Source organism: Anas platyrhynchos, chromosome 3 (genome assembly GCF_047663525.1).
Source record: "Anas platyrhynchos isolate ZD024472 breed Pekin duck chromosome 3, IASCAAS_PekinDuck_T2T, whole genome shotgun sequence".
Taxonomy (NCBI): domain Eukaryota; kingdom Metazoa; phylum Chordata; class Aves; order Anseriformes; family Anatidae; genus Anas; species Anas platyrhynchos.
The window spans coordinates 70,103,793-70,116,196 of record NC_092589.1 but is presented as its reverse complement, the minus strand read 5'-3'; the positions used below and the strand labels follow the sequence as shown (position 1 = coordinate 70,116,196).

General features: G+C 38.5%; 2 protein-coding genes across 3 annotated transcripts in view; one reads left to right on the top strand and one right to left on the bottom strand.

Moving 5' to 3' along the window:
• The window catches only part of NT5DC1 (5'-nucleotidase domain containing 1), a 146,933-nt gene that overhangs the window by 11,535 nt on the left and 122,994 nt on the right, over positions 1-12,404 (top strand). The gene's annotated exons all lie outside the window — the stretch shown is intronic.
• COL10A1 (collagen type X alpha 1 chain) overlaps positions 5,369-12,404 on the bottom strand; it is a 40,577-nt gene continuing 33,541 nt past the window's right edge. For both annotated transcript variants that reach the window (XM_072036092.1, XM_005025230.6), the window contains exons 2-3: positions 11,812-11,965; positions 5,369-7,521 (exon numbers count right to left, since the gene is read on the bottom strand). In XM_072036092.1, coding sequence (XP_071892193.1) covers positions 5,627-7,521; positions 11,812-11,950 — 2,034 coding nt within the window. In that variant the 5' untranslated portion in view covers positions 11,951-11,965 and the 3' untranslated portion in view covers positions 5,369-5,626. The remainder of the gene's footprint in view (positions 7,522-11,811; positions 11,966-12,404) is intronic.

Sequence of the window (12,404 nt, the reverse complement as noted above, 5' to 3'; positions counted from 1 at the left end):
TTTTCTGCTGATATTAAACCAGTTCTAATAAACTGTAACTTTTGGCATTTTTGTTATTTTTATTTTTATTCAAATCCTGAAAGTTGGTCATTTTAAAAGATGTGGATAATGCAGTTTGGTTTAAAAAGAAAAAAAAAAAAAAACAAGTTCTTTGGGAATTAATTAGATAAAACAATTTAAAGCCTGATATTTAATATCATATAAAGAATTGATATCTTTATGCAAGTGTGTGTGTACATATGTACCTACCTAATGTACCTATTTGTATATGTAAGTATGAAATCTGCATCCAAGCAGACATGTGTGACATGACTTGATGCTTTCTAACTCACGTCAGGATAGGTATTTAGTTTAATAAACCCAATTCACTGTTATAAAAATCACGAGGCACGTGCACAACAGCAATAAAATATAAGACAAGGTAGTAAATGATAAGCATCATTTTTTGGGGGGTGGGGGTAGCAGAATAGGGCTTTGTAAACTCATAAGTAAATCAATGCATACTGTACACTGTAGTTAAACATTTTAATATATGGTAGTGCTAAGGTCTGTCATGCATCATTTTGAAAAGCTTTATAGGGGTCTTCTTTTCCACTTAATAACATGGTCCAGTGGATAAAGCACTGAACTGGGAGTTAGAAGAATTAGATATTTCTTCCTGCACAACTTAACTGTGATATTCTCATGGAGGATCTCTTTGCTTCAGGTCCCTCTTCTGTGAGATGGGAATACTAGTACTAATTTTCTGTTGCAAGTTCATGCCAAAGAGATTTTTTTTCCTTGAGTGCAAGCTTAACATAACTTCCTGAGGAAACTCTTAAAGCTGGCTCTAGCCCAACTTCTGCATACCAGGAAGCCCCACACTCTTTCTCAGCCCAGAACCTGGCCCAAAAACCACAGTCTCTTGACTGAACTCCATGCCCTCAGTGCCTTGCAAAGGTTTTAACCCTTTAGAGAAAGAGTGCTCATTTACAGGTAGTCAAGGTAAATTTTCTAAAGCAAACTTAATAACTGGTCAGCTGGGAAACAAAGTTCCCAAGCTGAAATGCCATCTTAGTAGTGCCATTGTCAGTGACGGAGCAGAACGACTGACCATTTTATTTTTTTGAAATTTGTGTTTGCAAGTCACTTTGCCTCTGGTTTGTTGTCACTATGCCCTTGTTTTTCTATGTCCCTTCTCTTTATCACAAGATTTCTTTGATCATTAGTCAGGTGTCTGGTGGATTTCACTTTTCATTGTCTTAGCCATGGTAATTGCCTTAGATAATTGTCTGACTATATGTTGTTTTGATAGCTCTTTTGGATAGCCATGATTGTCCTGACTTATGAAAGGTGTTAACCCACTCGTTTACTTATTCATAACGAATTGAAGAACTGAGGCAGAGGGAACCAAAGAGAGTCCCAAAATATCCATGTATTATTTGGACCTTCCTTTGTGAAGTAGAGCAATTTTAAAGGAAAAATCATGTGACAATACATTTTCCATTGTATAAATATGTACATTTTCAAATTTTGTTATTTTGACAGAAAAAAAAATGATTTTTGTGGAAGGAAACTGGCTGCTATAACTTCTTAAAGCAGATTTTTTTTTTTAATGTGGTCCAGTAAAGGCTTATTTCTCTCTTGCGTGATTGTCTTTCCCCATCATTTCCCTGACACTATAGGTAACCATAACATCGAAGGTAATCTAGTGAGAATGATACATTTGTAATGATTGCAGTCAATTCATAAGACTATATTTCATTTTAGAAGTAAAAAAAATGATGCCGAATATAGAATTCAAGCCTTCACAAAGTGCCCATAAAAAAGTTTGATGGGATATGCTCTCAGGTTTCAAGGGTGCAGCTGAGAAATCTGTCATTGCTTAAAAATAAAAAATCAAAGCAAGTACTACACTTAAAACCTTCTTTTTAAGAATTTGCATTTTCTTTTTTTTTTTTTTAATGTAAATAAACAATATTCTGAAGTGGTATGCTTGTATATGGGAGATGTAGCTTTGAGGCGGGAAACTGGATCTTTACAAAATACCGTCCTTTCCCCAAACACATGCGCACATGTACACATGGAGGTTTTTGATCACAAGTTTATGATACAACCCTTTTGTCTTTGTGGAATATAATTGGTCTAGGTGTCCGTGATATCTGCATTATATCCTTCAGATACAACGAACAAAAGATTCTTTTCTGGAAAAAAAAAATCCTTCAAAAACTCTAAAATGTTAGAATTCCTAATGATGCTCTAGTCCATTAAAGAGAGATCATAATTAGTCATGATTGTGAAAATGGCAACAAAGATATAATCAAATAAACTGGTTATGCGTTTGTGCTGGGCTTTGCAGGTAAATACATCATGTGGCTATTTTTGTCTGATCATTCAAGAACCACTGAAACTTGTCCCCAAATATTTTTTGAGGCCTGTGAAAGACAGCTTTGTACTATTAAAAAATACTTTCATTTTAACCTCATTTACATTTTCTTTCCTCTAATGCACCGGCTCTGGAAAAAGATATATTTTAGAAAGAGCTTTATCTTTAGGTAGGCAGCAAATGTTCATGTGGAAAAAGTATTAAAGCAGTGCTACAAGACAAATGCAAAGAACTCTGTAGTAAAGAGTTACCAGTGTGCCCAGACTTCAGGGTGCTGTGATTTGACTATTCTGTTTGAGCTGCATGGCCATCAACCATGTTGCTGTCTGATTGTTTCTACCTCTTCCAAAGCCCAATATTTACAGGAGATATAATTCTTTTGCAGTAGACTTCCTTTCTCCCGTGAAGTGGGATTAAACAGATTTAACTTATTTGAAACACGCATCTTATGATAAATATTAGTTAGAGTTAGTTTATCTTTCCTTATAATGATTAAGAATGTTAAATACTTTCTCAAAGTTTGCTCTAAACCGTGAATCCAGAGCTAAATCTATACGTAATGATTGTACCACAGTTTAATGAGTTATCTACAACTCTTCATTGCTGAGTTGTTTTGTTAATGACTTAATGTCTGAACAATTGCAAGAAAGACTTCAAAAAAACAAGCCTGAAGTATGAAGTTGTAGACTTTCATGAAGTTCTTTGTGCTTATTTGAGGAACAAAGAGTTTAAAGCACAAAACCTGATTTAAAATGGATTGATAAAGATTAGTGAACAATACTTTTAAGAATACTATTTAGGCCCAGTTTCTTGTGCAAAGTCTGGCTAATTGGAGTCACAGGACAGTTGCTGAGCACCAAGCATCTCCAATTTTAAACAATTTTAAACTGCCCAAAGTTCTGGTACCTAGTTCTATTTGTTTCCAAAACAGAAGTTTCCAAAATGGATGAATGCAGAAAAAGGGAGGTATTTCTGAGGAGACCTATAATTAATAGTTGATTTAAAACAGGAAGGTGGAAAGATAAGGATAGACAATTCACTCAAGTGTATTGAGTTTTAGTTTGGTTTGAAAGAATCACAGAATTGTAGGGGTTGGAAGGGACCTCAAGTTATCATTGGGTCCAATCCCCCTGCCAAAGCAGGTTCCCTAGAGCAGGTTGCCCAGGTAGGCAAGCTGCGGTACTCTCCACTGTATTATTTCCATACAGACAAGTACATGTATATGTAATGTTTATAATAATAGCAACCATTTACTTGTCTAAGTCTAGTTGGCTGCTAAAATAAGATCTCAATTCCCCTAACCCCCTTATATGCTTACTATTTTACTGAAGTATAGCCTAAGCTACAGTCTTCCTAATCCAGCAACACATAATAAAGGGAGCAAAAACAATTCTGCAAAGTTACTTTCTTAGAAGTTCTTTACAACCTCCATTAGTTTTGCTAATGATGTATCAGCCGAAGGTGCCCTTGCTGATTTTATTAATCCCAAGATATTTTCAAGTACTTAGGAAATTGCTGTTTTCAAATGTATATAACAAGCATTGGTTTTGCTTTCATGAAGAAACAATGATATCACAAAACTTTAAAAATATGCCTATGTACTTTTAGCTCAAGTAATTAAAAACATCTGTTTAACAAAATGCTAAAAATAATAGTACAAGAGTTGATAAGCTTTGGATGTATATGACACTTAAAACATTCAAATGGGAACTGTTACTTGAAGAAATGTGTAATCGATCTATTATAACTCAATAATTTATAAGCATTGATGTTACTGAGCTAGCTTACATTATGCCATTAAATTTTCATAGTGCCATAACAGACTAATACAATAACTAACATTTGGGAGACATGAGTGTATAGTAAATATGATTATGTCCCCTGACAAGTTACAGGCAACATCTGATACATTTACCATGTAAGTAAAATAAATTCCCAAGACTATTGTGTTTTAAAGACGTGAATTGTTCAGAGAAAAAAAAAAAAAAAAAAAAGGAAAGATCATCTCCAGTTTAGGTTTGGTAAACTGTTCTGATTTTGTCGGTCTGTGTGCATGTGAAGGTATTTCCTTTATCTTCCAGATTTGATGATAATTGTTTTACTGCACTCTTGACTGATGTAGTTTTACAGAATGCTAATTAACAGCTTAAAAAATACTGAACTAGTTGTTTGCTGAAAATCATAACATATACGTGTATGTCAAACAAACCTGAGTTCTCACCTGAAGGGAGGGAGCAAAGAATATGGAACTAGGCTCTTTCCAGTTGTGCTCAGTGCCAGGACCAGAAGCAGTGGGCACAAACAGGATCACAAGAGGTTGTGTCTGAGCATCAGGAAGCACTTCTTTATTATGACACTGTGCAGATGACAGAGCACTGAAACATATTGCCCATAGAGGTTGTGGATTCTCCTTCCTTGGGAGATTTTCAAAAGCCACCTGGACATGGTCCTGGGCAAGCTGCTCTAGGTGTCCCTGCTTGAGCATGGGGGTTGGACCAGATGACCTCCAGAGGTCCCTTCCAGCTTTAACAATTCTGTCATCCTGTTATTTCTAGTCTTTAAATCTGGTTGCTTTTTCCTGTTACAAAAGATTTTAGATCTTCACTAACAGGTTATGATTTGTCAATTTATCTCTTTCCAGGGTAGATTTTCTTAATTTAGTTCAACTTTTCCTATTAAACTGTGACACGTTATGCACTGTATTAGGGTTGTGTTTTCTTTATTCTTGTTTGGTAGCTTGAAGATGATAGATAGCAGACTAATAATGAAGTATATTAGCTAGCAGTTATGATTATATTGTATCTGAGACTGTTTAATTAACTGAAGGTATTATTCAAAGTGTAGCCAAGTGTGATCTAGTGTCTTGGAATGGCTACTTTACCTTTAAGAGAAATGATAGATAGAAATTCTGACCTCTTCCCTCCCCCTTTTCTCTTTCCCTCCTCTCCTCTCCCCACCCCAACCCACCCCCCCCTTTTTAAGGAAGAGAGACAGACAGGTGCATTATATTAATTCATAAAGTTTTAATGTTGCATTTGGTTGGACAAATAATCATTGTTTTGAAACAGATTTCCTATGACAATTCTCTAGAAACAAACAATATTATTCTACTAGGCTTGAACCAATCTCTTCCACCTTCTCACTCCCTCTTCAGTTTTTGTTGCAAAATTGAAGTTGCATGACCTCCTAAGGACATCAGATCAGTACCCAGTTAAAATGGCCTGAAGGAGAGAGGGTCAGGACAGTGTAAGTGGGATGTTACTAGATCTGAGCAAATAGGAAACCTGAGAAAGAAGAGTGAACATAGTCAGAGGAATAGAGACCATTGGATTCTGAATTTGGCAGCTGGAGCCATACTTGATCATTCTCCATGAGATCGATGACAGCACTGCCAGAGGCCTGGTCAAGGTATCCTTTCTGGTATTCATCATAAGTGTACATGATGGGGGAACCATTTTTGTAGAGTGCAACCCAAACATTTGTTCCTTTTGCATGTACATGGTAGGAGAAATAGTACAGTCCGGGGGTCCTACAGGTGAAGATCCCTGTTCTGGGGTCATAGTGTTGCTGCCTGTTGTATAAGATTTTGTCAAATTTGATAGGGACTGTTGCCCCAGGGTAAGCTTTTGAGAGAATGACACTGAAGGCAGACACTGGCATTCCTGTGAGAGCTTGGTTTACTCCTGCTTTAATGAAAGACATTCCTGATAGTTCTCGAGACTCTCCAGCTTTAACATAGCCTTCTGGCATCTGTGGGATTACGGCTTGGCCAGGGGGGCCAGGAGGACCTGGGGGACCTGGCAAGCCAGGCTCTCCATTGTTGCCTTTAGGCCCAGGGGGTCCAGGTGGTCCCATGGGTCCACTTAAGCCTTTTGTAGCAATACCTGCTGGGCCTGGGAGTCCTGGTGCTCCTGGCTCACCTTTAGCACCAGGGGCTCCTGGCATGCCAGGGGGACCGATGGGGCCTCTGATCCCAGGAATTCCTGAAGGTCCTCTGGGTCCTGGTTCACCATTGATGCCTGGCAGTCCCTTGACTCCTTGTGGGCCCATTGGACCGGGCAGGCCAGGTAGCCCAGCATGGCCAGTGTCGCCTTTTGGACCTGGGAGACCCGGGTGTCCCTTAGGACCAGCAAGACCTGGCTCACCTGGGTATCCTGGTTTTCCATCTAATCCTGGTAAACCTCTTTCACCCTTGGCTCCTGGGAATCCTGCAGGGCCTGCAGGGCCCATGTCGCCTTTGGGTCCAGGTAGGCCGTTCTCACCGGGCAAGCCTTTGAGTCCTTGGGGGCCCATGTTCCCTGGTGACCCAGCAGGACCTGGTTCTCCTGGCACGCCAGCTGGGCCTTGTTCTCCTTTAGGTCCTGGAAGGCCAGGAGGTCCTTCAGGCCCTCTGTGTCCCTTCATCCCTGGCAATCCTGGCTTTCCAAATCCTGGAAGACCTGGGGATCCAGGCAAGCCTGCAGGTCCAGGGTGTCCTTTGGCTCCAGGGATGCCTGCTGCTCCTGGTGGTCCCATTGGCCCAGGCTTACCGATGCCAGCTTCTCCAGGTTCTCCTGGTGGACCCTGTGGACCTGGGATACCAGTTGCTCCACGTGCACCGGGTAAACCTCTGTCACCTTTCATACCTGGTTGACCTGGAAGACCATTTTCTCCAGGCTTCCCTATCCCAGCAGGACCCGGGAGGCCTTGAGGTCCCTGCGGGCCTGGAAGACCCCTGTTACCTGGGCGGCCTGGCACACCAAACCCACTTTCTCCCTTTTGTCCATTTATTCCAGGAATACCTGGCTCTCCCTTCTCGCCAGGGAGGCCCCGTGGACCTTGAGCTCCTGGAGGGCCTTGTGGTCCTGGCTTGCCAGGGACAGACAGTCCTGCAGGGCCAGGAATACCGGGGGGTCCTTGTGGCCCTCTTGCTCCTGGGAGCCCAACAGGTCCAGCTTCTCCTTTTTCACCATTTAATCCTTTCTCTCCTGGCTTCCCTGGTAGACCTGGCATCCCTGGCTTTCCAACAGCAGAGAATCCAGGTGGTCCTGGGGGACCAGGGGGACCTTGGGGTCCAGGACTTCCAAACCCTGGTTTTCCTGCAGGACCTGGTTGTCCTCTTGGTCCAATAGGGCCTGGGGGACCAGGGGGTCCTTGTTCGCCTCTTATCTGCACACCTGCATGAGAGAGGAAAACAGGTCAGCTAGGGTACCTACAACATTTCATATAATTACCTAACATGAGAAAGACCTTACAAGTTTGCAGACTTGGAACATGGTGATCAAACGTGTGAAAGATTAACTTTGTTTGGGCCTCACAGAAATCAAAGTTTCTGACATCGCAGTTGGTCACTCAGAACCCAAGCCAACTTTCACAGTGAAAGTGACCTGAGGCTCTCATATGGCAATGTGCAAATGTGTTGAGTTGTAGTGTGAGCTATGAAGCCTCTAGAAATTTTTTCTTGAATACATCTAGGGCCAAATTGCTTAAAAGATGCTGTTCAAGTGGATGCAGTCTATTAAAGAATAAAGAAAACAGGTAGCTGATTTAGCAAGTTAAGATTTGCATTTTGATGATGACTGAAAGTGGAGGATGCTTCTTGTATAAGTGTAGGTTTTATGAAAAAAGTTGGTGCTACATTTAAGTAGTCAGATTTCTGGCTGTTCCTCCTTATCTCTGAAAGTGAGCCATCGCTCTGTTGGCTTTTTTTTGGTAAACATATGAATGTTATATTTTTAAATACTATCATCTTACAGAAATTTTTGTTCAGTAGTAATTTCACACTATGACAAGATAACTGATATTTTATCTTACTGAAGTCAGAATTCCAGCATTGTTTTCTCTTTTTTTTTTAATGATCTTTTTTCTTAGTTATCATGACAGCAGGTGGAGCCACTTAACCAAATGTCACAAATAGAGTAATAAACAAGCTCAATACTCAGTTTTCTGTGCACCCTGGGGAAACTTCTAGCTTCCTGTTGGAATTAGGATGCTGATTTGTGGGATATTACTGAGAAGATTGATATGGATATTGTAAGACTACTTCACTATTTTGCAGCAACTGGTAGTATTGCAGAAAAAAAATACCATAGTTATGATGAATATTATATATATATTTATATGTATGTATATATACATATAAAAATAAGTTTAAACACTTCAGCATAACCTTCAGTAAAGGCTTATTAGTTTCAGCATTGCTGAACAGTCAGACTTAATTCTAAGTTTATTCTCAACTAGAACTTCTCACAAAAATTTCAAAGGAATGATGTAATGGATTAAAGATAATAGTCTTAGTCCTAATGCTAAGTCCTAGTATATTTAGAAAATTATAATATTAAACACACACACAAAAGGAAAGTATGTTCTGACTGGTAAGCAGTCAAGAAAGATTTCTAAAACTGTTGTGCAACTTCATCAAATTAGGTAAAGCTTTTATAGGTTTTAATTGCCTACAGAACTGCTTTCTGGAATTTCATCCAATATTGCATTTGTCTGCTAAGCTAAAATTAAAGAAAATGCTATTTGTTTTTTGGGGTCTGGTAGGTGCCTAGACAAAATGTTTTCTACAGATCTGGCATTTTTAATCAGGTGACAGAAAGTCTTCTTGGAATTTTTATTTATTAATTTGTTTCAAGTGAGAGTAGAGCATATAGACTGAAAGTATCAGGTTTCTGCATTGAAACTATATTCTTTTAAACACTAAATTCTAATAAAGAAGTGGAATTCTGTTGAATTAAAATTAAATAGTAATATTGAAGCAATATTAATATTAAAATAATTAATATTGATGCAATTTCAAGTTCTGTAAATTACTGCCTCACCTTGACTACCTCATACTACATGGTTTTATCTTGCTGTGAACATAGCAGAGTTTCTCTGTAGCTATGCTTGTTGCATAGCAGGCCCTCACCTGCACTGAACCAGATTCTAGACTGAATTTGTATACTGAAGTTGGTTGTGCTCAACAGGAAAACACCTCTGAGAATTACAAATGCAGTGCTACTCTGATGCTGGGACAGAGTGGTTAGGATGTGGAACCTGCCACCTATGAAAAAGAATGTAGGAATTCCATCCCATGTTCTGTGTTAGATGCTACTGCATGATAGCACCTAGCAGGTGTTGTCATGGGTCACCTGTTTAGACCTAGACTAAAGCTATACAAAACAAACTTACTGGAGACTAGATCTCTTGCTATCTGGTAGTTGAGCTACTTGCACAAGGAAAAGCTCACTAGATAATACAGAGAGATCAATTTGGTTCTGCAGTCTCTATTTAATTTTTCCCTTTTCATCTCAGATTAGGAAACAATTATTCTTTAACACAGCCCTCTTAAATCATTTCTAAAAATCCTCCGTGGGATGCTTGTTTTCTAGCCTGAAGAATAGCAAAAGTTGTCCAGTTTATTCCATTCTTATACTTGTTCCCAACAAAACGAAGATACGTCAAACAACTGGAATCCCAAGTCTGTAAAATTGTAGGGTATTCCTGCTTATGAGGTCTAGTATATAATTTTTGCTCTCTTTCCTAAATAGACAGCATTTTACACTTTTCACAGGTCTATATAAGCATTCTTGTTCTAAATAAGAAGTTTCACACACATTAGATTCTCTCTTAAGTACATAAAAGTTAAAAGTTTGTGCAGGACAATTCATTTTTCTCCTCCCTTTCATCCCATTTTTTGTCTATACTGCTCCTTCCTTTTTTTCCTTAATTTGCTTATTTTTCCCCCCAGAATTACTGTAGAAGGTAACCAAGTAAACAGTGTACTTCACTTGAGAATAATATGATACTCAATAAAATCATGGAAAAACACTGAAGAATTACTGAAAGGAGAAGGAGGAAATGAAACTGTATCCTCACGGGAACTCCAACTAGCAAGTCCTCAGTATCTGTTCATGTACTGAAATTCAATCTAAGAGTACCAGTAGGATTCCAGAAGGTCCTCATGCTAAAGGCAAGGGATGAAACTGTAATATTATTTTGGTACAGCCCAGAAGAATGTTATGGAGGGTAAGTTTCCCAGTAATGCTGCTTTCACTCGGTTCTCACTGTAGAGCGTTCTCTGAGCACATGAGCTGGAGCCAGTTTGGGTGAGAGCAGGGCTGCATCTTTGGACTTTCTGTGTACTACTCATGAGTGTCCAGTCCATAGGACAGGTCTAGAGTTACTCTGAAATGAATCTTGCTTATGAGGATAATGCAAGTACTATGTCCTAAGCAACAACTTTTCTGTTCTCCAGGTCTGCTTGTTATGCTATTTTCCAATTCCATAGCCTAAAATGCACTTTTTCTGGTGAGGAGAAGCTTATTTGCAAGTCTGTTTGTCTGAGTCCCTCATTCAGATTCCTCATTTCTGCCCAAGTGTAATTATTACAGCTAAAAGTAGGTGAAAGACAACAAAAGTGAAAGCTGTTCTAAATATCCTGTTGATGTCCAAAATAAAGAAGTATTTCTCTTCTGGGGAGAGAGGGATATTTACAGGGAGGGTTAAGTTCTATCAAATTTAATGATAATAACTTTGAATAGAGAGTACTGGTTGTGTTCTGCTGGGGTTGTTCATCAAATATAACCAGCACCTACAAAGTCAGAAGTTTTGGTTTGTAGTTTTTTCAACATTTAAAAAGGCTTTGGTATAAGGATGGGGGGAAAAAAAAAAAAAAAAAAAAAGAGGGAAAAAAAAAAACAAAACAGAACTCTGGTAGTTTTAATACCTTAAATGTCACCACCCATTTGATTTCAATGGACAGAAAAAGGTAACAAGAAATAAGTTATCACAAAGTATAACATTGCAATTATAACTGCACATTCAATCTGCTCTAATACTGATTTATGAAGAGAACTTTTTATAGTAAAGCTAGAATTGTTCTATTGTCATGAGAGATGTCTGACCAAATACAAGCTTAAATTATATATGAAAAACAAATCTAGAGAGGTTTATGTTCTGTTTTTACAAATATATATATCAAGTTATTTTGCCTTTCCAGGCTTTAAACAGGTCTGCATTTGGTAATATGCATCAAATGTATGTTTGAATTCACATGCGTGGTGCATTTTGCATAGAGGTATCATGATGGTTGTACAAAAGTTCTAAATATTGTAGATGTCAGATCATCGTTAGGAAGCGTGGCATTGAACCAAAAGGCTTAAGGATTATTAGCTCATGTGCATAATTATGCAGGCAGTTGTGTTACAACTGAAAATCAGACCTGTAGCTGCAATTTTGTTTCTGCTTAGTATCCTTTCAGCAACTACTGTGCAACAAAAGAAATCAGACAACTGTGCATCTTTATCAGCAGGAGGCAACTGCCAGTGCCACTGCCAGTTTTCTGCAGTGATGAACTTACTAAATTAAGCCTAAACTGTTAGTAAAAGTTGACTACCAATAGTATAGAGAACTTTTGTTCATGTATTGACCCACTAGAAATAATTTTCTTTTAGTTGATCATCAAAAAATGGTAGGCTTACCTTGACTCTTTACATTGAATGGTAGAAAATGTGGCCCCTTGATGCTGGATTGTTTCTGATATCGCTCAGAAAAATATCCATCACTCCCATGGACAATGTTTAGGCAAAACAGCAGCAGTAAGGATATTTGTAAATGCATGGTTCCAGGTCAGCTCTGTGTTAGAATGGGGAGAAAGAGTTGTTTTAAATAGGAGTTGATCGGCGTCTTCTGCATAAAAAGTGGATGTTCTTAAGCTGTTGGTGTTAAAATTATCATTATTTTGTGATTACTTTCACTATCTATGAAAAATTCTCTAAGGAGAAAGGAATCAGCATTGCTAACTAAAGATTTTGAGTTTTTGTGTGTCTGTATGAGATATACAAGAAATAGTTAAGAGGTAGTGGTCTCACTTTTATAAAGAGTAATTTTAAATAGTTGTCATCTTATTTAAAACCACTGTTATCAGAAAGAGCAACTATCTTCCTAATTACACCAGGACCCCAAAACTAAGTTCAGAAGTTGCATATATCTCCTGGAATGAAGAAGAGTTTTCAGTGGCTATTACAGACATTGCACCATAACCTTACTGCTTCTCTCTAATGCTACAGCAAAT